Consider the following 20,417-nt stretch of genomic DNA (forward strand, 5'->3'; position numbering starts at 1 on the left):
GCAAGGGAAGTTCCGAGCCATATATGGCCTTCCCCAGATTCGTGTCTGGTCCGAGCGAGGCAATTGTGAATGCAACATCTCCAGATCCTGTGGGGCAGAGGCACCGAGGCAGCTCGCCTGGTGGGTTAGTTACTGGGTACAGTACCAACTAGGGCTCAGCGGAACTGTAATGCCCACCAAGATTGGGGATCAGGAACAAAGAGAACACCGAAATGCACGAGGCACTTCGGAAGAAAAGGAGGGGGGAAAGGGGGAGTAGGGGGAGGCTCAAATATCAAAATGCGAATTGCAAAACGAAGTACGGATACCTATACCTAACTGCACTGGGGCTGTGAAGCAGCGCCTGCTAACCTGAGATATGGCGAAGTCGAATCACCCTTCGTTTGTTAGTCAGCATGGTAAACGGGCACCGCAGTTCCTCTTTGTTGCGCTTGGGCTGGGCTGGCCAGGCGGGAACTCGGCAAGCGACGAACAATAAGAAGCACCCGAGGACAATATGAGACCTTGACTATCGTGAACCACACCAGAGATATCCCGGTTCCTGTGGCTCAAAGCGAAGTTAGGAACCCTTGTTTGATGCCTAAGCTAAATCGACTGTCTGCATGTGAACTCTAAGGCTGGGGGCAGCACGCCGATACCTAAAGCCGCTGTTTGTATCACGCACTGGCAAACCAGAACGAATGCGAACACGATCCCCTGCTCCTGAAACTGTGCACCCAACATTGTATCCTCGTGACTTTCGCCTTGTGCCTAAGCAGAGGCATCCATCTTGTTGAAGGTTAGGTACCTTAGCGTTGCTGTTGTCTTGTGGGTCCTTAACAATGGCAGTGTGCGGGATGTATCTCGTTGCCATTGCAAACTGGTCAGCCCACGTATTATCGGCTTTGTCTAGGATATCACAACAGGCTTCATCGATCATGTCAGTAGCACCGGCTGAGTGGAGGCCGTCCCAGGTCTACATACTACAATGGCGGTAATTCATTGTGTGTCAGCGCATGTGCCCAGTGCACAAGGTGCTAGGTACCTGTCAAGGTGCAAGTCGTCTATGCTCGCGGAGCTCGCGCATGCGCCCCTGGAAGAGAGTATTCTGTTCATGCTCACAGTATCACTGTACATGCGTTCGACTTAGGGATATCCGATCCTGCACTAGCCATTCAAGGTTTGGGGGGAGATAGCTGAAAACAAAGCGTCTGCTTGACTTTTGGCACAAGCGTTCTGGCAGAACTGGTGAGTTGTACACCAATCAGTGACTATTGCCCGTGCCTGACCGTTTTGTGTCGCCCGAGTGCCTGCGAACCGCGTTTTCGGGTGTGCTCAGCAGCGCCCACACACCCCCCTTCCTTCTTCGCCATCCAGAGGCAGCTCCCCCAAAATTTTTCTGGGCTCTTGCTTTCCTCCTCCCACCACACACTCCCACACCCACCTTGTGAAAATCTCCAAGGAGGAATCGAAACTTCCCGATTCCCCTACCTTAGTTATTTTCACGCATAATACCGAGTGTTCTCTCTTCTCACGGACTTCGCATCCCGGGAATAGAGAATACATCTCCACTCTTCCGATTTAATTACGAAAAAACTGCGCCGCGCGAGATTTCCGACGCTCAGTCGCTCTCGGGTCGCCTTCCTTTCCGATTGCGACCTCTCGCGACGAACCACCGACACTCTTTCATCGCCCTTCTTCGGCACTCAACCATTCGAGCCGTCCAAGTGCGCAGCGATTTGTCTCGCCGAACCGGTCGTGAGGAACCACCTTAACGACATACAATCATTTTCTGCTGTCTGCGCGACACGCCGGATCTGAGATTCGACGTGCTGTTGTCGGGGACCGACCCGATATTCTTCGCAGTTCCCACGGTTCACCCAAGCGCACCGCCAGAAACCAAAAAAGCAAATCAATCAGCACACGGCTCTCGAGTCAACCAGTTCCCCTTATGACTTCCCTGGCAGGTCAATCGAATCAAAACCCGGCGCCAACTACTTCTGCCCCAGCGGCCCCGTCTTATGCTTCCGCAGCCGGTGCGACCAAGAAGCCGACGACGCCGCTGATCGCGACGGGCTCTCACCCGCCCGTGGTGGTCGGATCCACTACACCCGCCTCTCAGAATGGCAAGCCTTCTTCGACTGCCTCGCCGATGAACGGCAGGCCCAACGTCACCCCCGCCGTCCCCGTGGCTGCCCCGCCCGTTGCGCGTGGCAGCTCCATCGTCAACGGCGGCCCAGAGCACGCCCGCAAGAGTTCCGTCACGATCAGCGCCAACGCGCCAGCCAGTCACATATCGAACGGCGGCCCTGTTGGGGGGCACAAGAATATCCAGTTCGGTTTTCACGAGTCGCCAGCCATCGCGCACAGCACGCCCCAGATGGGCGGTGCCGCGCCGATTCCCATCCCTGGGAGTGGCAATCCGCGGATTCAATCCCCCGCCCATTCGCCGTCGCCGATCCCCCAGATCCCACAGCAGAGCGGCGGCAGCCAGCGCGCTCCGTCCATGCCCCAGGCGGCTCCCTTGACATTTGGCAGCTTTCCGGGCGATAATGATGTAAGCATTCACGTCCTCGAGCTCGGCCGCAGTTTCATTGCTAACCCTCCGTCTCAGCGTCACATCAAGCAGCACAACCCCGTCGGCATGGGCCAGAGCCCCCATGCCAGGCGCGACTCGCAGGCCTCTACACACGGCGAGAGCGTTGGCCATGGTGCTCCGGCGCACGGTCGAGGTGGCTTTCAGGGCCAGGCTGGCCGCGGTGGCCGTGGCGGCTTTAACAACTCGCAGTACAACAATGCGAACATGGGCTACCCGCCCAACCGGAACTTCTCTGGCCCCAACCCGGGTCGGGGAGGCATGCCGCCCTACCACCAGGGCCGCGGCGGAATGCAGGGGTACCCCAACTCCCCGCAACCCGCTCGCGCCAGCCCGGCGACCACTCCAGCCATGCCCCATGGCACTCCAACGATGCCGCCTGCTGCTCTGGCTGCTGGCCCCCAGCCTTACTACCACCCCGGCATGAATCCGACCATGTCTCCATACGGTCATCAAGTAAAGTCCCTCCCCATCACCGACGAGCAACCCGCATTCAAGTCGTACAAGAAGGGCAAGGCAGGGCGTCGGGACTCGGAGAAAGCGCCCCATTCACGAGCTCCCAACGCCCTGAGCAGCACAGAGACGTGCGTGGAACTGACCCGGAGGCCGCGGCGCCAAAGCAAGCGTTGGGAGTCCTTGGTTGAATGCCATCAGAATGGTAGCGGTAGCATGCCGTCCGACTATTCCGTTGGCACGCCTCCGGCCTACATGTTCCACACGAATCGTCATGTCCCCATGTTTCCCCCCCAGCTCATGGGACCCCTTGATCTATCACCAGAGAGCGGTACCTTTGAGAAGCTGCTAACCGCCAACAAGATGCAGATGCAAATGGGTGGCCTCTATGGCATGCCGCCGCCGCAGGACTACAGGATGAACTACCAGTATCCTGGGCAGCCCATGAACAATTACTTACAACAGCCCTCTCAGTTCCCGCCGGGGCCCCATCAGGCCTTCGTTCCTCCTTACGGGCCTGCACAGCCGACGGCGCCACCCATGTCGCGTAACGCCTCCCAGGTTTCGGACCGGCCGGCGTCGAGCACCGGACAAAACCAAGCTCCGGCCATTGCCCAAGGCACGCCGCAGCCACGGCCTGCCCAAGTCGCCCCCCCGGCTATCGTGTCGTCTCCAGCGTTCACTCGCCCCAAGAAGAGCGCGCCTATTGTCATCAAGGACTCGGAAGGTAAGGTCGTTGACCTTGCTGCGGCCATCAAGACCCCCGCCTCCCCGGCTCCCGCCATCGAGCAATCCAAGACACCGCCAGCGATTGTGTCGACTCCTACCCCTCCTTCGAAGCCTTCGACGCCTTCTCACGGCCGCGCCGACAGCGCTGCCACTCAGAAGACAGCTGAACAGGTCCGGAACGAATTCAAGGACCTTGTGAGGAAGCAGGCAGATGCCCCATCCGACTCGAAAGCCAAGGAAGAGGAAGCCGCCAAGGCCGCAGAAGAAAAGGCTGCAGCTGAGAAAGAAGCGGCGGAGAAGAAGGCCGCCGAGGATAAGGCTGCTGCCGAGAAGGCCGCTGCCGAGAAAGCCGCTGCGGAAGAGAAAGCCAAAGAGGCAGCGCGCCTCGAGGCCGAGAAGAAGGCAGCGGATGAGGCCAAGGCTGCTGAAGAGGCCAAGGCGGCAGAAGAGGCCAAGGCAAAGGCGAAGGCCGAGGAGGAAGCTGCTGCCGCTGCTCCTGCTGCTCCCGCCGCCGCCGAGCCGGCTGAACCGCAGGAAGCCAAAGAGGAGGAGAAACCCGCTGCTGCCGACAAGCTCTCCGAAGAAGAAGAGCTTGAGCGTATCATCCGCGAAATGGAGGAGGAAGACGCCCGTCGTGAGAAGGAGCAGGAGGAGATCTCGGCCAGGAAGAGGGCACAGCAGGAAGAGGAGAAGAAGCGCGCCGAAGAGGCCGCGAAGCTCAACGCCGCCGAGAACGACCGGAAACTCCGCGAGCAGGAGCGGGAAATGGAGAGGCTGGAGGAGGAGCGAGAGCGCCGTCGGAAGGAGGCCGAGGCAAAAGGTGGCCAGACCCTATCCGTGGCCGAGCTTCTATCGAAGAAGTTCGACGAGCTCAAGGTGTCGGATAACACGGCCTCGGCCGAGCAGCCCGCCAGCACCGCCGAGGCCAGCACGGCCGCGAAGGCAGGAGCTGCTGACAAGACGCGGAGCAAGCCTGCTGCTCTCAACTTGGCGCCTCTCAAGACGACGCAGGTTGAAGCGCCCCAGCCCAGCGCGGCACTGCAGTCTCTCCGCTCTGCCCGTTTTCTGCCGGGCGTGGAGTACAACATCTACCCTCCGGGCATTGCGTCGCCGAACCCTGCTCTCAACGCCGCGGTCCAGAAGAAGGGAAAGATCTTCAAATACGACGCGCAGTTTTTGCTCCAGTTCCAGCATGTGTTCACCGAGCAGCCGTCGCCGGAATTCCACCAGCAGGTCAAGGCTCTCATTGGCGACACGGACGGCTCCCGATCTGCGTCGGCTCGCACACCCGGCGCCGGCTCTGGCAGGCAAGGCTCTCGTGCGGGTGCGTCGTCCGCTTTCCCGCCTGGAGGCATGGGTCAGTTCGGAGCGAAGACTCTGCCCCCTGGTACCACCTCGGAGCAGCGCTTCGCTATGTCTCAGGGCAATCTGCCCAGGCCCAGCATCGGATCTATGGGTCCTTTCAACCGTCCCAGTGCTTTCCCCGGCCAGCTGAGTCGCACCCCGTCGTCGGGCGCCGCCAGCTTGCCTTCCCCCAGGACCGGAAGCAGGCGCGGAGGCAGCCGAAAAGACTTTGGTAGCGCCAAGGCCGAGGCGCAGGCTGCTAAGACCATGCCCCTCACCCATGGCCAAGAAGTTAAGCCCATCACTATCTCGGCGACGGGCTGGAAGCCTACTAGCATCGGCAACAAGGCCGCGCAGGCTCCCACCGCGGTCATTGGCCAAGGTGGCCACCTTGACCCGGAGATGGTGCAGCGCAAGGTCAAGGCTGCTCTGAACAAGATGACACCCGACAACTTTGACCGGATCTCGGATCAGATTCTCACGATTGCTTCGCAGTCCAAGAACGAGCAGGATGGCCGGACACTGCGCCAGGTTATCCAGCTCACATTCGAAAAGGCAACCGACGAGGCGCACTGGGCATCCATGTACGCCAAGTTCTGCAAGCGTATGCTTGAGATGATGAGCCCAGAGATTCGCGACGAGAGCGTCCTCGACAAACAGGGCAACGTCGTTAGTGGTGGCGCTCTGTTCCGCAAGTACCTCCTGAACCGGTGCCAAGAGGAGTTTGAGCGTGGCTGGAAGGTCGACCTCCCTAAACCCAAGGAAGGGGAGGACAAGAAGGCGACTGAGGCGGCCATGTTGTCTGACGAGTACTACATTGCCGCCGCTGCCAAGCGGCGCGGCTTGGGTCTCGTCCAGTTCATCGGTGAACTCTACAAGCTCGGCATGCTCACGGAGCGCATCATGCACGAATGCGTGCGCAAGCTGCTGGAGTTTACCGGTATCCCCGACGAGGCTGAAATCGAGTCACTCACCAAGCTTCTCCGGACGATCGGTGCCAACCTGGATAGCGCCGAGAAGGGCCGCTCGTTTATGGAGGCGTACTTCCAGCGAATCGATACCATCATTCACCTTGAGGGTCTGCCTAGCCGGCTGAAGTTCATGCTCATGGACATAGTGGACCTGCGCAAAGCCGGCTGGGTCTCCAAGGAGATGAACAAGGGTCCGAAGACGCTTGAGGAAGTCCGGGCTGAGGTATGTTGCCTGGTTCACGCTCCCGTGCGCACGCGATTTGGACACTAACCCATCTTTGATTAGGCCGAGGCACAGGCTGCGCAGAAGGCGGCTGAGAGCGCTCGCAACAGCCAGCGGGGTGCTCCGGGTGGCCGGCCCATGGGTGGCCGCGGCGAGTCGAGGAATTTCTCTTACACCAACTCTGCGCCCAACCACGTCGGCATTGACGACCTCCGGCGCCTCAAGGGCTCATCATCAAGCCGCACCTCGAGCCAGAACCCGTCGTTCGCGCCGACCTCAATGTTCAACTCTCGAAGCAGCAGCGGCCGTCGTCTGGGTGGCCCCGGTGGTGCTTTCGGTCGTGCCGGTGAGGACTCCGGCGCGTCCTCACGTACCGGAACGCCGCCCACTCGTGAGCGTGACTCGGTCGCCCACGCAAATGCATTTGGGTGCGTTCTATCTGCCTAGCTTCCCCCGCAATTAAGGTACCGGCAGTTGCTGACCAGAGGCGCACAGACTTCTCGCTGATACCGGAGACCACCCTGGCTCTCCTCCCTCGACCCACGCGTCGCCAGCGTTGTCCAAGGCGACGCTCGACACGGTGGCGGCTGGGGACGGCAAGAAGGAGGATTAATGAGCAGGGTCTTTCCCATTACTTTACAAAGTCTTGCATTCATGAGCTCATGCATAGACCGGGCGGGGGGTTTGTCATTTGCATTTGCGGCGGGATATTTCTTACCAAAACTGCCTTGGTCTTTACAAAAGTTGGGGCTCCTCATGATACCTCCCTCATCTCGATAGACTTACCCACCAGAGAGGCACCCAGCAGAGGGGAGATATCCCTTGGCGTTGTTTTCTTTTTCTCTCTTTATCGCTCTGGAGTTTCGGGTACGGGAGAGCAATCGACTTTTTCTTTTTTCTCTAACCTCGCTCTTACTCTACTTACTTTTCGGTGCATCTCATGCTTTTTTGTCGCTCTGTAACTTTAAAAGTATGTATCCGCACCCCGGCTACTGTCTGCCGCCTGCTTTTCCGCACGCTGGTTTTGCTGCTGGACGGATGGATGGCTGGAGATCGGGACAGGGACAGGGAACGGAATGCCCTCTTGGCCCCCTCCCTTTTTATCGTTCTCCTTCTTGCTAATGCACGCACGTCATGCATTCTATTATGGCCTCGGCATGCTCCGCTTTGACTTCTGCGACACGTGAGTTGAGGTGTGTTTGTGTGCGTGTGGTGATTGGGGTTGCAGAAAGGTTCTCTCCGTGTGCCTGCCCTGGTTCTCCCCTGAGCACATGCATGAAGTTCTTGAAGTTTCTTTGCTGACTGGGGAGGAGGGACTGAATGAAGCTGGGGCCGGGCTCGAGGCGGACTGCGAGAATGAATGTCCCATTGCTGCCTTACTTGCTGCTGCGCTTGTCTGGTCTGGCCCGGCTGTTTAACTGTCCAGCGCCACCGGTTTGATGGTCTGAGTATTGCCGCGCTCTCAGCAGTGAACAGGACAGGGCCTCCATCCTTTCGGGAAAGGGGGAGGTTGGAAGAGGGGAGGTTGGGGTGGTGAACCTGCCTGCGGCGACGGTGGGCGTTTGTAATTACGTACCTCTTTGCTTTGGCTTCTTTTACTTCTGTCCCTTTCGCTGCTGTCTGCTTCCTGCTTTTTGCTTTGTCGGGGATCTTTCGACCTTACCTGCTGGGATTTCTCATTTTGTCTCGGACAGAGCAAGGACAGGGGCCAAAGGCAAGGAAGGGAGAAGTGAGAGAGGCCAGTTCCAGGAGGATTTGAACTTGACAAGGGATATCTAGGCGGGTATGGCTGGGTGGACAAGATGTGGTACGGGATGAGGTTTCCATGAGGGAAAGTGGAGGAAACCGGGCTGGGTGCCTCGATGGAGGGTATAGACGGGTTCGTCGCCATGTACATATGATATGCTGCGTTGTCTTCGCTTGTTGTCAGTTAATCATTAGGGGCGTATATTCTGAGATTGTTTCCTTGAGAATGAAGTGAGTAAAACTAAACACCTGTGAGTGACCTTTCCATGACCACACCGTGATCACCATTAGCCCGGACCAGCCAAAGACCATTCGTTGTCTGCTCAGCAAAACATTTGAGACCGGGGCCAGGAGCAATTACATCCCATTTATTGATGAAGAGGCATAACAACGTAATCAACATTACCTCGCAGAAGTGCCCAAACGCCATCATGCCATGCCAGCTAGCCAAGCTACGCAGTAACCTGGAAAGGCTGGCTTACAAAACCATCATACCAAACTACACAGCTTAAGCAGCCATAAACCCAAGCTTGGAGAACAACGTGTCCATCGCGACCCACTGCCGGCCACACTTGTCCAAATACTTATCCACCACTCCCTTGACCGTGCCAAATCTGACCCGGTTATGCTCCGCCAGCGCGAGGATCTTGTCCCTCATCTCGCCCGCAGGGACACCCTCCGCTCCTCCTCCAGGCTTACCACCCTCGCTAGCTCCTGCAGCAGTAGCGGTCCCCGCCAGCGCCTTGGCCTTGTCCACATCCCACAGGCTCGCGAAGTAGACCAGCTGGTTGTAGATGTCGCGCTCGCCGACCTCGTAGCGCATGCGGCCGAGGCAGTCGCGCGCGAGGCCCTTGGGCCCGAGGCAGCGGGCGCCGTAGACGCCCATCTGGCGGGTGCGGTTGCCGCAGCTCGCGTCGTCGCACACGAGCCAGCCCTCGTAGTAGCGCGCCGTCTGCGCGCGCAGCGCCGCCTCGACCTGCGCCACGATCGACAGCGTCGGCAGCACCGCGTGGCACGTCGGGCAGGCCACCCCCGCGGGCGTGATGCGGTCGGCGGAGCCGAGCAGGCCCTCGAACGGGGCGCTGGCCTTGCAGGCGCGGCAGCGGAGGGTCAGGCGGGCGCAGTTTTGGAAGCGGATCGCGTCGGGAATCTGCGATTCGAGCGGGTGGATGTCGAGGTCGCGGTTACTACTCGAGGAGGAGTTAGAGGCCGAGTTGTTGGCATAGCGGCGCACGTCGAGGCCGAGGTTGTCTGCGAGCTGGGCGGTCGAGGTGCCGACAATGTTGGCGCAGAGGCGCTCGACGGGCGGGAAGATCTGCTTGCCAATGTACCATTCGACGTCCGGGGTGAGGCCCGAGTCGGCCTTGAGGACGTCTTGCGGCGTGTACGCGCGCTTGGCGGCCGGCTCTGAGGTCGTCTTGCTATCGCCCGTGATGATGTACGAGACGACGTCGCCCTTGCGCATCGTCTTGCCGCGCGCCATCTCGCGGAGCGCCACCTGGACCTGTGGCATGCTGTCGCCGTTGGGGTACTCCTTGGGAGCTTTGCCCAGCTGCGTGAGGATGATGTACTTCTGGGCCGGAATGGCTTGCGCACGCATCTTTCCCGAGATCTCGCGCAGGTACTCGTGGATGTGCTGGACAGACACCTCGGTGTCGTTGCCCGAGAGAATCTCGTCCAGGATGCGCTTGGAGACTTCCCTCGACAGAGGGCAGTACTCGCGGCGCTTCATATCGAGACCCTTGACCTCCAGCTTCTCGACGAATTTGCCGTTCGTCTCGACCAGATTGACCGCCGCATATTTCTTCTTGGCCTGGAGCAGAATGCGGCGGAAAACATTGTCAATGTCAATCTCGAGCCGCCTGTACCGCTTGTTGACCTCGGCCTTGAACTCCCGGCCGACCTTGAGGGCATCGGCGACGTTGTCCACATTCGCATGGATCATGACGGAGTCGGTGTCACCGTAGATGACCTGCAACGACATGCTCTCGGCCAGGTCCTTCGTACTGCGGAGAATCTCACGCCCTTTGAAGGTGGTGAGCATGGCAAGGGGTCTGGCGTAGAACCGCGACTTCGTGTAGCCCAGACAGCCATACATGGAGTTGGCTGTGAGCTTCAAGGCGAGCTGTCTGATGTCCCACGTCGCAAGCTGTTCTGGGGTAGCATTTTTGTCCTTCATTAGGCTCTTGACTTGCCTCCGGCGGTCGACCAAGCCTGCAATCAGCTTCGGAAGGACGGCAGGGGTCTTGTCGGTCGGAACTGGCGGCACCGCATCCTCGTCGTCCGACTAGTTCTCGTCAGCAAGGCGCCGTCGGCCGAAAAGAAGGAAAAAAAAAAAAAAAAAAAAAAAAAAAAAAAAAAAAAAAAAAAAAAAAAAAAAAAAAAAAAACCCACGTACCGAAAAGGTGCGGTCAACGGTGGTGAAGCAGATGTTGAACTCCTGAATGATGGACGGATATAGCGAGTTGAAGTCCATGACGAGGACAAACCTGTCGTAGAGGCCCTTTTCGGGCTCGAAGACAAGGCCGCCCTTGTACTTGTCCTTCTTCTTGCCCTCGCCGCCGTCTTCTTCCTGGTTCTCGTCCTCGACGCGCGCCCTTCCTTTGAAGGGCTGTTTGTCTGGGCAGATATACTTCTTCCCGTAGAACTCGTGGAGCAAGATGTACTCGTTTCGCTCGGCACGGGTGCCGGTGAGCGTTCTTGCCCACGAGTTGCCTGCCAGGTTGGTGAGCTCCTTGGTGAGGGGCAGGATTTGCGTCCTCAGAGCCAGGGCAGCGATGAAGTAAGTATCCGCCTCGGCATGCGATAGGTAGTCCATCAGGCCTTCCTTGGACGAGGCCCACGTCTTGAGCGCCAACTCGTTGTCAATGTCCCTCCGGTGGTTATCTCCCGAGAGATACAGATTGCACATTTCCGTTAGACTCCACGACTGGCACTTGAACATGACGGATTTGCCGGCGTCGTTGGCAAGATCGCACAGGAGGCGGCCTGCCATGATCTGGCGCTCGGCGAAGACGTTGCCGCCAACCTTGCCAATCGAGGCCGGCCAGGCCGACCGCCTCAGTCTTCCTAAGCGAGACCATTGGTGCGTCTTCTTCTCGTAGAGGCGGTTCAGCAGAACGCTGTAGTCGACACCTTCAAGCTGATGTCCCAGGATGATGTCCGGATCGACGAGGTCGATCTGCGCTAGGAAGAATGACAGGATATCAGACTCTTGCTTCATGAGTTTGATCAAGCCTTTCCTCCTGTCCTTGGCTAGCTTCTCGAAACCCAGAGGGAAGGCGGCGGCTGGGGGGCGGATGAGGGTGAACGTCCGGCAGGGCAGCTTATCGGCCGGGGTCGTGTCGCTGAGCGAGACGTCCTGATAGACCCTGGCGCTGATGGCCAGAATCTCCTGCTTGTTGTCCTTCGCGTTGAACATTGTGCGCATGGCAAGGCTCATCAGGGTCAGAGGGGGCGCTTCGAAGCTGTCACCATCGCTCAGCGTCGCCACCATGTTGGGATGCTCGACCAGGACTTCGAGCCGGCAGTGGGAGGCGTTCTTCAGGGCGCCGAAGTCGGCATCTTCGATCTTCAACCAGCACGGGCCTTTGATCTTCTTCCAGAGGACAAACTGCTCGAACAAAGCCGTATTGGTGCCGAAGACATGGGAGAAGGTCTCGCCCTTGGTGCCAAGCTCGATGGCGGGCCTGGTATAGGGGTAGAGCAGCTTCAGGTACTGGGCTTCCGAGGGAATCTCGGGGAGCTCGAACGCATATTTCCGGGTGCAGACCTTGATCTTGTGCATGTCGACGTTCATCTTGGTCATAATGGCGTCGACCTCGTTGTAGACGTCCATCATCTCGACCTGCTCTGTGGTCTCGACGCCGCGGCGCACCCGGTGCTTGCGCGGCAAAAAGTAGAGTTTCCGCAAGATGTTGTCGATCTTGACGAAGCAGCTGACATAGTGGCCGGTCTTCTTGTTGAGCACCTTGCCGAAGAGACACAGACTGCCATTAACCTCGGTGTAGTCGGTCCAGAACATCTTGAGGCTGCCGTCCTCCTCGATGGCATCCTTGTAGTCAATCTTGCCCATGGTCCTGGCTTCCGGTGGCGAGCTGTTCACCACATTGAGCTTCTCATTGATACCATTCCAGGCCGCTGCGTCGACGGTGGCGTCTGGACCCTTGGCAGGAGACGAGGTTGCCGGAGTTGGATAGGGATCAGGCTTGACGATCTTCTTGGTCTGCCGCGAAGCAGAGAGATTGACGCTGGCGCCAGCAACAGCGCCAGCATGGACAACCTCCATCATGTCGTCATCCTCATCTTCATCATCCTCCAATTTGGCTTGTGACCTCCGCTCGACGACCTTTGCTGCGGGAGATGAGGGGGCCGGGTCGCTCATGGCCACATCCGGGGGCGCAGCATGGTCGTCATCGTCATCCACGGGAGGCACGAAATCATCTTCGGTCATTATAACATCGCTTGGCAGAGGAGAGGATGCGCTGCCATCCAGCATCTTTGTTTTCTTGGTGGCTGGCTGTCGAGGTTCTCGTGGGGGTGAGGGAGCGCGAGCTCTCCTCCTCTCCGCCGACCTGTCTCGCTTTTTGGGAATCCTGGGCAGCGCAACGGGAATGTTTGAGTCTACCTCTCCCAAGAGATCCTTGAGGAACTTGTCGTCGTCTTCCGTCTTTATGACCTGGGGTGGGGCGAGGTGTAAGTGAAGGGAAACCAGAGCCGCTGGACGGCATAAGAAATCATTTTGAACAGACCTTGGGCTTGGGCTGTGATTTCGCAGCGCCCTTTGTGAAGTACTCGGAAATGTCGCGGTCATTGGCGTCTCGTTTAGCCTGCTCCTCCTGGCGTTGCTTCTTGGCTGCGTGGGCAAGGACGGGTCAGCGCGGGACAGCGTCACAGATCGTCTACGAAGAATCTCCAGCGCGCAGGGACTCGTACATTTACGGTCCTTCCCACGCACGAGCAGGGCATCGTCGTCGCTCTCGGACTCGTAAGCACGCACGCGGTCCCATTCCTCGCGGCCGTCGTCGGCGTATCCCTCGCCGTTGTCGTCGACGACGAAGTCATCCTGGTTGAGGCGGTCGCGCACAATCTGCTTGTACTGGTTCTCGTCCACCTCCTCGTAGAGATCCTCGACCTCGGCGACCTTGTACGTATCGAATACCTTCTTGCCCGACTGCCGCAGCGCGCGCAGCTCGGCAAGCCTGTCGCGCTTGTGGGCTTTGGACATTGTGAGTGGTCTTCCGCTGTTGAAATGTAAATTCAGAGTTTCGACCAAGTCATAGTTGTCAGCGAGCGGACTTCGATCTGTCCCTCACTATTGGGGAAACAGTCAAGGAAGCGGTGCGGAAGGTTTGTATTGGAGTATGCCCAAAGCGGGAGTCCAATTCGGTAATGAGACGCGCTCTTGCGCTCTTCGCGTGTTTTCGCGTTACCAGACGCGTAGCGTAACCCCTGTAAGTGGTGCCAAGCAAGCAGTGACACACCTGGAAGTGGACAGGGGGCCCAGGGCCCCTGAGCCCTGTCAAAATGGCCCCACATTGAGCTGGGATGCTCCGGCAGGCAATGAATGAACCGGACCAGTGAAAAAAACTGCTGTCGTGCTCCTGTGTAGGTTTACAACCTGGAAGCAGTTCAATAGCACCGTTGCCGACGACCGCCACAGACCAAACCCTGCCTCGCGTTGCCTGCAGAGTGCAGCAGCGCATGACGAGGAAATAGACGGCAACAAAATTGCCTTGCCTACTGCCTGCAAAAACTAGGAGAACGCCTGACCTCTTCCCCCCTTGACCTGAAGAGCGCGCCGCAACGCCGGGTGCCCCTCGTCGCCGCCATGTTCATCTGCCGGGGCTGCCTTCGCAGCCTCGCAAGCTTAGGCGCGGCTCCTGCCAGCTCGCGACTGCTCAATTCTTTACCGAATAGGACCCCGGGCCTGCTCTCCAGCCGGAGGACCTACGTGGCCGGGGAAGGGATCCAGATCGACGTGCGCAGCGCTCTGGCGGCGGCCGACCGCAGCAAGCCCAATGACGAGGCGGCCCCATCCAAGAAGGGAAGATCCTCAGGCGACCGGATGCTCGAGGATGACGGGGAACAAATGGAATACGAGCACGCGCAGGCCCTGTCGGACAACGAGCCAGGAAGGCGCAAGTACTTGCGCAAACTGGAAACGACCGTCAAGAAACACCTCGAGCACTTCACGGACCCCTATCACATTGCCCAACATGTCAGCAGAGTGCTCCAGAAGGGCAGCTTTGACGAAGCTCTCCTGATGACGCGCATGGCCAGCCGCAACAAGAAGGTCGAGGTCAGCTGGAACCATCTGATCGACTACCAGATGAAGAACCATCGTCTCCATGCCGCCGTGAAGCTGTACAATGAGGTGCGTTCTTGGTTACCGAATTGTCGTCTCTTGTCGTCGTCTAGATCGCCCACTGACTGCGTTGCAGATGAAGAAGCGGGGGCAGATACCCAATGCAAAGACGTACACCATCATCTTCCGCGGATGTGCTGCTTCCATCCACCCAAAGCTCGCCGTGTCGGAAGCCACCAGGATCTATAACTTCATGATCAAGCACGCCGCCCTCAGGCCGAATACGATCCATATGAACGCCGTGCTCGAGGTCTGCGCACGTGCTGGTGACCTCGAAAGCCTCTTCACCGTCCTTGCCACCTGCAACGAGGGTTTGCGCGCTCCTGACGCCTACACTTATACCATCGTCTTGAACGCCCTCAGGCACGACTCGGAGGCCGCGAAGAAGAGGGGCTTGGGCCTCGTCGACGCCGAAGTCAAGCGAGAGATGCAGAAAAACATTCACAGGGGAAGGGCCATCTGGGTCGATGTGATTGCGAACTGGAGAAGTGCCAGGACCATTATTGATGCAGACCTAGTATTCGCTATGGCAAGACTGCTTACGACGGGAGACTACCAAGACAACGAGAGCGTCCTGGACCTGTTATGGCAGACCATGAAGATCCCGAGGCTCGACCAACCCAAAGCAAAGCTCCCGCCAGCCGCTGCCGATTCCGGGAGGACGCTCGAAGATGCTGCCGCCGACGCCAGCCCCCCGGCCCCCTCCGCTGAAGAAGCGCCTGACACTAAGGACATGTCGGCCAGAGATCGAAAGCAGCTGGCGCAGACGAGGGCACAGAAGACGCCGCTGTACGCGAAACCGGACTCCAAAACGCTGGCCGTCGCGCTCACCGCGCTCGGCAACACGCGCAAGACGTCGCACGCGGTGAAGTACTGGGACTACTTCACCAAGACGCTCGGCGTCCGGCCCGACGCCGAGACCTACTACTGCTACCAGCGCACGCTGGCCATCGGCCACGCGAGCGCGCAGATGGCCGCGCTGGTCGAGGCGATGCCCCCCGAGATCGTCACCTCCATCACCTTCCGGCGGGCCCTGCGCACCTGCATCGACGACAACCTCAACCACGACGCCTTCAAGCACGCCTGCCGCATCTTCGACCTGCTCGTCGCCCGCCAGCGCTACCCGGACCCGCTGTCGGTGCGCCTCTTCCTGCACGCGGCGCGCGCCAACACGCGGCACTTCCTGCCGGCGCCGGAGCCGCCCAAGGACGCCACAGACGCAGCCGCAGCCGCATACGCCGAGGAGGAGGAGAAGAAGAAGGAGGCGCTGGGGCGGCAGCTGGTGACGGCGGTCGACCGCGTGTGGGAGCCGCTGCGGATCCTGTCGGGATCGCTGTCGTACCCGGAGGAGCCGGCGCGGTCGCCGGCGGAGGAGCTGTCGCGGCAGCGCGGCGACATGCAGGAGATCATGGCGACGGCGCGCCGTACCATCTCGGCCATCGACAAGGTCGTCAACAACGGCCTGGCCGACCGCGCCACCACCAAGCTGCTGCGGACCCGGCGCGCCATCCTGCAGCGCCAGGTCGAGCGCTGGATTCTCAAGCTGTACCCGCATGGCGAGCCGAAGGATGAGCGAGCTAGCTTGAAAAAGGATATGCAGGATGCCGGGTTTGACAGGCGCGACTCCGACTCCAGTTCGGCTCGCCGCGCGGTGTGATGTTTTGTACTATCTACTTGAGGCGTTTAGACCGGGCTGTGAAGGGCTTGTACGCCGCAACTTGTACACTATTTTCGCTTTAGACGTACCTATGCATGTACAATATGATATGGTGGTGCAGGAACAAGCCGTGAATCCTCTCATGTACAGTACAACACAACCTTGTCACAATCAGTAACTACCAGGTATAGGCACGGAGATTAGCACGGATTGCGTTGTAGGACTTCTTCCTTTCCATGTTGAGCCCCTGCGCCTTGCGGCCTTCGGAGGCGAATCCCTCTGAGACTATGTATGTGTGTGCTTCAAAGTCCAGCTGGCGCCGAAGTCACTCTAAGAAACCAATCTATCGATACTGGCTTAAGGTATGTGGTCCTAAACCCCACTCCCAAACTCCCAAGACACCAACCCCATCCTCTTGCGTCGTGCTTTCTTCTCAAACAAGTACGGCCGGGGGCGCAGCTGGAATCGGCCTAATATCCTCCTTCTTTGGCAGTGCATTTGCCTGTTCAGCCGGAGACACACTCCTCTCGACCGGTTGAGCAGGCCTGGTTGGCTTATTCTGCACCTCCTCAAGCACTTGCAGTCGTGCCGGCGTGCTCTCTTCCTCTGTCTCTTCGGTTGTCGCTCCACCATCCTCCCATCCTAGCGTCTCTTCAGCAGGGCTCGGGACGGTCGAGATGGGCGAGGAGACCGAGCATGATGCCGAAACTGTGAGGGTTTCCACAGCCTCGTCGCTGCAGCTGGCGGGAGATACCACCAGGACGTGATCTGGAGACGATGGTGACCAGTCAGGAGACCATCGCTTCGGTGATTCGGAAGACGCTCTGCATCTCGACGGGTTTGGACTGCTGTCACTCCTGAGAAAGCGGAATGGTGTCAGTTCGCGGCGCCCATGCAAGGGATCGCAGTGTCTGCGGCTCACTCTGACGAGTCCGCCGACATTATTGTCCAGAGAGTCCGCACTGGCGCCCTGGGAGGCGGCCTTACTGGCGGTGTCCCTAAGATACGTCAGTTAGTCAGTAACCTGTTTTGGCGGGGAAGCTCGCCAGCTCACTGCGCATGCCGTGGTCATCAAAGAACCGGAAGTTGCTGTCAACCGTCTCTTTGCCTTCCTTAGTACCACTGAATTGGGTCCGTGACCGAGAAAGCGAGGGTCGCCAGAAGAACGGACTTACCCCGGACGGCCTTGTGAACGCCTAATCGGAAAGAACTCCAGCTTCCCGTATAGTCGGGACGTGTACTAGCGGGAGGGTCCAGCATCGGCATGTTTTCTTTATCCTCGTCGCTAGGGCCTGATGACGAGGACCAACGAAAAATGGCTGCGCCTCCTCGACGGAACTTGGCGGGGAGGGATTGGAGTCTGAAGCCCCGGCCACGGAACAACCGATGTCTTCCCAGCGACCGAGCTGGGGAGGTCTCCGAGGGCGAAGATGCCGACGTGGCGGTGGTCGTCGTGCTCGGCGTGCCTGTATCCTCCTGCAGCTCCACTTGGACATTTTGAGAGCTCTCGTGAGACTCTCGAAGCATACAATCCTGGCGGTAGAAGCGAGCTCCGACCGAGCCGAACCAACTACGTTTGGCCCTCAGAGGTTCGATCTGGGTGGGCGAGTCATCGATGCCCGGCGTGTTGAGGGCATTGCGGCCGAAGAGGCGTGATGTCTTGCGACGAATTGTTGCAGTGATGGACACACGGGAACGGGTGGCCCCGAGGCTGGCTGGCTCAGGCACGAAGTCCATCTCCAGAGGTCTCGACATGGCTTGCGACGCAGCGGTTACGCAGCAGTAGAATACGAGACTGGGCTCCGCGAAATAAGAAAGACAAGCTCTAGTCCTTAGAATAGCAATAACACATATCGAGAGTGGCCTAGCCAAAGCCCCACGACAAACACGAATGGGGATTATTTTGGCTGGGATACGTCGCCGAGGGGGGAGGGAGCAAAATGCCAAGGATAAAACGGCACCATTCTTGGTCTGCTGGAAGGGCTCGGTCGGGACTGAGGGCGGCGAAAGCACGATGCTGCGGAAGGTGCTGTCCATGCTAGAAGTGATCCGCAGGAAGGAGGGAGGAGTCGCTGATCTTGAGGAGGAAGGTGCTCAGGAGCTTCTGGGAGTGTTGTTGCGGCCTGACGTGTTTCCAGTTTCTGGTTTCTGACTTCATGTTCCAGCACCAAGAATTCCTAGCAAGCTTGATAGAGCGAATGGGTAAGCCAACAAAGGCAATTTGATTTCTATGTTGACCAAGGGGGCTATGGGTTGTCAACAACCCCCCTTTTTCGTCTGCCGCAAAAGCACCACGAGCCGTGAGCCTTTCAAACCTTCCTTTTTACAGCTAATTAGTGATTTAGATCACGCGGAAAGTGAGCGCAATGAGTGGAAATCAAGCAGATTTCTCTTGGCGATACCTACCAAAAGGGACTTACAGTGCAGGATTTTGAATGAGTTTGGTTTCCCAGCTGAGGTGAAGCTCGTCGTGAGCACTCTGACGCAGCGTCACGTTCCGCTTCGCGTGCCAAGCACCCAAATTTGGTCCGTGCGTTTTTTGCCGGCGCTAGTTGCAGCGGCGCGGTTGGCTGCCGGGGCGTCACAGAGCGCGTCGGAACCTGCCATCGCGCTAGCTCAGCTGTGAATTGAGAATCGCGATCGCAGTCTGGCGCAAAAAAAGATCTACCTGTATAACTTCAATTTTCTCCACGACTGGGACCAGCGTCGGCCATCTCAACCAAGAATCTGCCCGCTTGCTCGATAGAGTCATCTTGGTACCATGGTCGCCAGCAGCAGCGGCACCGGCAAAGTCGCCACCGACTTCGAAAAGATCATCCACGCCGGTATGTAACTGTGCGCCCACTTAACCTGAGACTCGATGCAGAAAACCAACCGGTATTCCAACTAGCTCGGGATCGCAAGAAGAACGAAGCGCTTGCCGCCCGCATCTTCGGCACCAAAGACCGCCGCGCAAGTGCTCCTGCACCCAAACCAGCCGCCGCCAGTGGCAGCCTCGCCAGTCGCGCTGGCGTGAGAAAGGTTCGACTTCTCTCCGGCACCGACTTTGCCTCTTCCCTTATTGCTGACCCCACCACTGCTTCAGCGTGGCGTGCCTGCCAAGGCTGCTCGCCATAGCACAGGGAACATTGACGGTGAATGGACACATGACTTGCACGAAGCACAGCCGCGGGGCCCCAAGGCCGCCGGGAATGGCGCCGCCTCCCTCGCCGCCCGCATTACCGATCCGAATGCTCCGCTGACCGGACCTGCGAGCCATATGCGGAAGCAGCGGCGTGCTGCGCAGGTCGCCCAGGCGCTGATAAGGTCAGAGCTACAGTCGCCGCGCCAGCAAGGCCATCAACAACAGTACCAAGAGCAGACGGCGTTCGCCAATGGCGCAGCTCCCACTGCGCCGAAGGCGATGACGGGTTTCAACACATTCAACAAGGGTATCACGATTCGCGGTCTGGCCGGCCCCTTCGTCGTGATGGCGCAGAACTTTGCTCCCGGCACGACGGCAGCCGACATTGAGAGCGCCATGACGCCCGTGGGCGGCCTTATCACCAGCTGTCGGATACTCAAACAGCACCCGATTGTGATCGCTGAAATCGTTTTTGAGAGCAAGGAAGGCGCCGACAACGTCATCGCGACGTTCAACAACCAGACGGTAAGCTCCATTGCAATCTCACCCGCATCACGCCGAAAGCCCCAGAACTAACGCTCGACCACAGGCCGACGGCCGAGTCCTCAGTGTCTACCCCAAAGTGGGGAACACTCCCTCCGCTCAGACCACGACTCGCCCCTCCTCCAATAACGACATGGTCGTGGACGGCTCGTATGGCTTCGACGAGCCCATGGACATGGACTATCCTTCCGCGCGGCAGCCACCTGCTGGTCCGGCGACGGGAGGCGGCGGCGGGCTCTACAGCGACAGCCTTATCAACACGAACCGCTGGGGCCGCGGCTTCAGCCGGGGAGCTGGGGGTCCCGGCAGGAGGTAAACAAAGGGGAGGAGGTGGTGGTGGCTGGGATTCGCTTTTCACACTGCCACCGCAATAACTTCATTCCCACCTCTCATCTTTCTGCTTGATAGACTTTTGACTGTATGAATCGCGAACCATTTCCCTTTCTGGCCCTGGCTAATGGCGCTGGATAGTCAGTCATAACTGGGATGGACGGGAGCACCAACTTTTGAGAGTTAAGAGAGGAGCAAGGCGTATTTGGGCGTTCGGGATTGATAATGCGAGCTGCGTCGATGGGAGCTACTCGGAAATGAGGACATGTAGATGTGCAGACAGAGGGACGCGCACGAGTGCGCAGCCAGAACAACTCATGGCCATCAATGGAAGCAGTTTCGCGGGACGGGGCCA

General features: G+C 58.7%; 6 protein-coding genes across 6 annotated transcripts; 3 read left to right on the plus strand and 3 right to left on the minus strand.

Moving 5' to 3' along the window:
* Positions 1-1,747: 1,747 nt before the first annotated feature.
* THITE_2120210 (uncharacterized protein) lies at positions 1,748-7,072 on the plus strand. Its single transcript, XM_003655871.1, has 5 exons — positions 1,748-2,536; positions 2,594-3,031; positions 3,398-6,295; positions 6,359-6,723; positions 6,791-7,072. The coding sequence occupies exons 1-5, from the start codon at positions 1,931-1,933 to the stop codon at positions 6,906-6,908; spliced, it is 4,425 nt and encodes a 1,474-aa protein (XP_003655919.1). The 5' UTR covers positions 1,748-1,930; the 3' UTR covers positions 6,909-7,072.
* Positions 7,073-8,295: 1,223 nt separating this feature from the next.
* On the minus strand, positions 8,296-13,448 carry THITE_2120214 (uncharacterized protein). The gene is made up of 4 exons (XM_003655872.1): positions 12,977-13,448; positions 12,793-12,896; positions 10,440-12,719; positions 8,296-10,328 (listed from the first exon to the last, which is right to left on the minus strand). Exons 1-4 carry the CDS (start codon positions 13,266-13,268, stop codon positions 8,550-8,552), a joined length of 4,455 nt encoding a protein of 1,484 aa, XP_003655920.1. The 5' UTR covers positions 13,269-13,448; the 3' UTR covers positions 8,296-8,549.
* A 176-nt stretch (positions 13,449-13,624) lies between these two features.
* On the plus strand, positions 13,625-16,183 carry THITE_2120217 (uncharacterized protein). The gene is made up of 2 exons (XM_003655873.1): positions 13,625-14,417; positions 14,485-16,183. The coding sequence occupies exons 1-2, from the start codon at positions 13,872-13,874 to the stop codon at positions 16,063-16,065; spliced, it is 2,127 nt and encodes a 708-aa protein (XP_003655921.1). The 5' UTR covers positions 13,625-13,871; the 3' UTR covers positions 16,066-16,183.
* A 98-nt stretch (positions 16,184-16,281) lies between these two features.
* On the minus strand, positions 16,282-17,097 carry THITE_2120219 (uncharacterized protein). Its single transcript, XM_003655874.1, has 2 exons — positions 16,988-17,097; positions 16,282-16,922 (listed from the first exon to the last, which is right to left on the minus strand). The coding sequence occupies exons 1-2, from the start codon at positions 17,005-17,007 to the stop codon at positions 16,499-16,501; spliced, it is 444 nt and encodes a 147-aa protein (XP_003655922.1). The 5' UTR covers positions 17,008-17,097; the 3' UTR covers positions 16,282-16,498.
* Positions 17,098-17,241: 144 nt separating this feature from the next.
* On the minus strand, positions 17,242-17,778 carry THITE_2014717 (uncharacterized protein; the record flags this gene model as incomplete). The annotated part of the gene is made up of 1 exon (XM_003655875.1): positions 17,242-17,778. A coding segment is annotated over one exon (537 nt), but the record flags the coding sequence as incomplete, so codon positions are not given.
* An 851-nt stretch (positions 17,779-18,629) lies between these two features.
* On the plus strand, positions 18,630-20,085 carry THITE_2120221 (uncharacterized protein). Its single transcript, XM_003655876.1, has 4 exons — positions 18,630-18,890; positions 18,956-19,086; positions 19,151-19,714; positions 19,779-20,085. Exons 1-4 carry the CDS (start codon positions 18,827-18,829, stop codon positions 20,046-20,048), a joined length of 1,029 nt encoding a protein of 342 aa, XP_003655924.1. The 5' UTR covers positions 18,630-18,826; the 3' UTR covers positions 20,049-20,085.
* Positions 20,086-20,417: the final 332 nt, after the last annotated feature.

This window comes from Thermothielavioides terrestris, chromosome 4 (assembly GCF_000226115.1).
Source record: "Thermothielavioides terrestris NRRL 8126 chromosome 4, complete sequence".
Lineage (NCBI taxonomy): Eukaryota > Fungi > Ascomycota > Sordariomycetes > Sordariales > Chaetomiaceae > Thermothielavioides > Thermothielavioides terrestris.

Bases quoted from the DNA above. Each gene is read 5' to 3' on its own strand.
- THITE_2120214 (XM_003655872.1), bottom strand. From the start codon at position 13,268: ATGTCCAAAGCCCACAAGCGCGACAGGCTTGCCGAGCTGCGCGCGCTG. The intron at 12,720-12,792 runs GTCTGTTCAAAA...GCCCCACCCCAG, and splicing joins AATCACAGCCCAAGCCCAAG to GTCATAAAGACGGAAGACGA. The intron at 10,329-10,439 runs GTACGTGGGTTT...GACGAGAACTAG, and splicing joins CCGTTGACCGCACCTTTTCG to TCGGACGACGAGGATGCGGT.
- THITE_2120219 (XM_003655874.1), bottom strand. From the start codon at position 17,007: ATGTCGGCGGACTCGTCAGA. The intron at 16,923-16,987 runs GTGAGCCGCAGA...CCGCTTTCTCAG, and splicing joins ATGTCGGCGGACTCGTCAGA to GAGTGACAGCAGTCCAAACC.
- THITE_2120210 (XM_003655871.1), top strand. From the start codon at position 1,931: ATGACTTCCCTGGCAGGTCAATCGAATCAAAACCCGGCGCCAACTACT. The intron at 2,537-2,593 runs GTAAGCATTCAC...CCTCCGTCTCAG, and splicing joins GCTTTCCGGGCGATAATGAT to CGTCACATCAAGCAGCACAA. The intron at 6,296-6,358 runs GTATGTTGCCTG...ATCTTTGATTAG, and splicing joins TTGAGGAAGTCCGGGCTGAG to GCCGAGGCACAGGCTGCGCA.
- THITE_2120217 (XM_003655873.1), top strand. From the start codon at position 13,872: ATGTTCATCTGCCGGGGCTGCCTTCGCAGCCTCGCAAGCTTAGGCGCG. The intron at 14,418-14,484 runs GTGCGTTCTTGG...ACTGCGTTGCAG, and splicing joins CCGTGAAGCTGTACAATGAG to ATGAAGAAGCGGGGGCAGAT.
- THITE_2120221 (XM_003655876.1), top strand. From the start codon at position 18,827: ATGGTCGCCAGCAGCAGCGGCACCGGCAAAGTCGCCACCGACTTCGAA. The intron at 19,087-19,150 runs GTTCGACTTCTC...CCACTGCTTCAG, and splicing joins GTCGCGCTGGCGTGAGAAAG to CGTGGCGTGCCTGCCAAGGC. The intron at 19,715-19,778 runs GTAAGCTCCATT...GCTCGACCACAG, and splicing joins CGACGTTCAACAACCAGACG to GCCGACGGCCGAGTCCTCAG.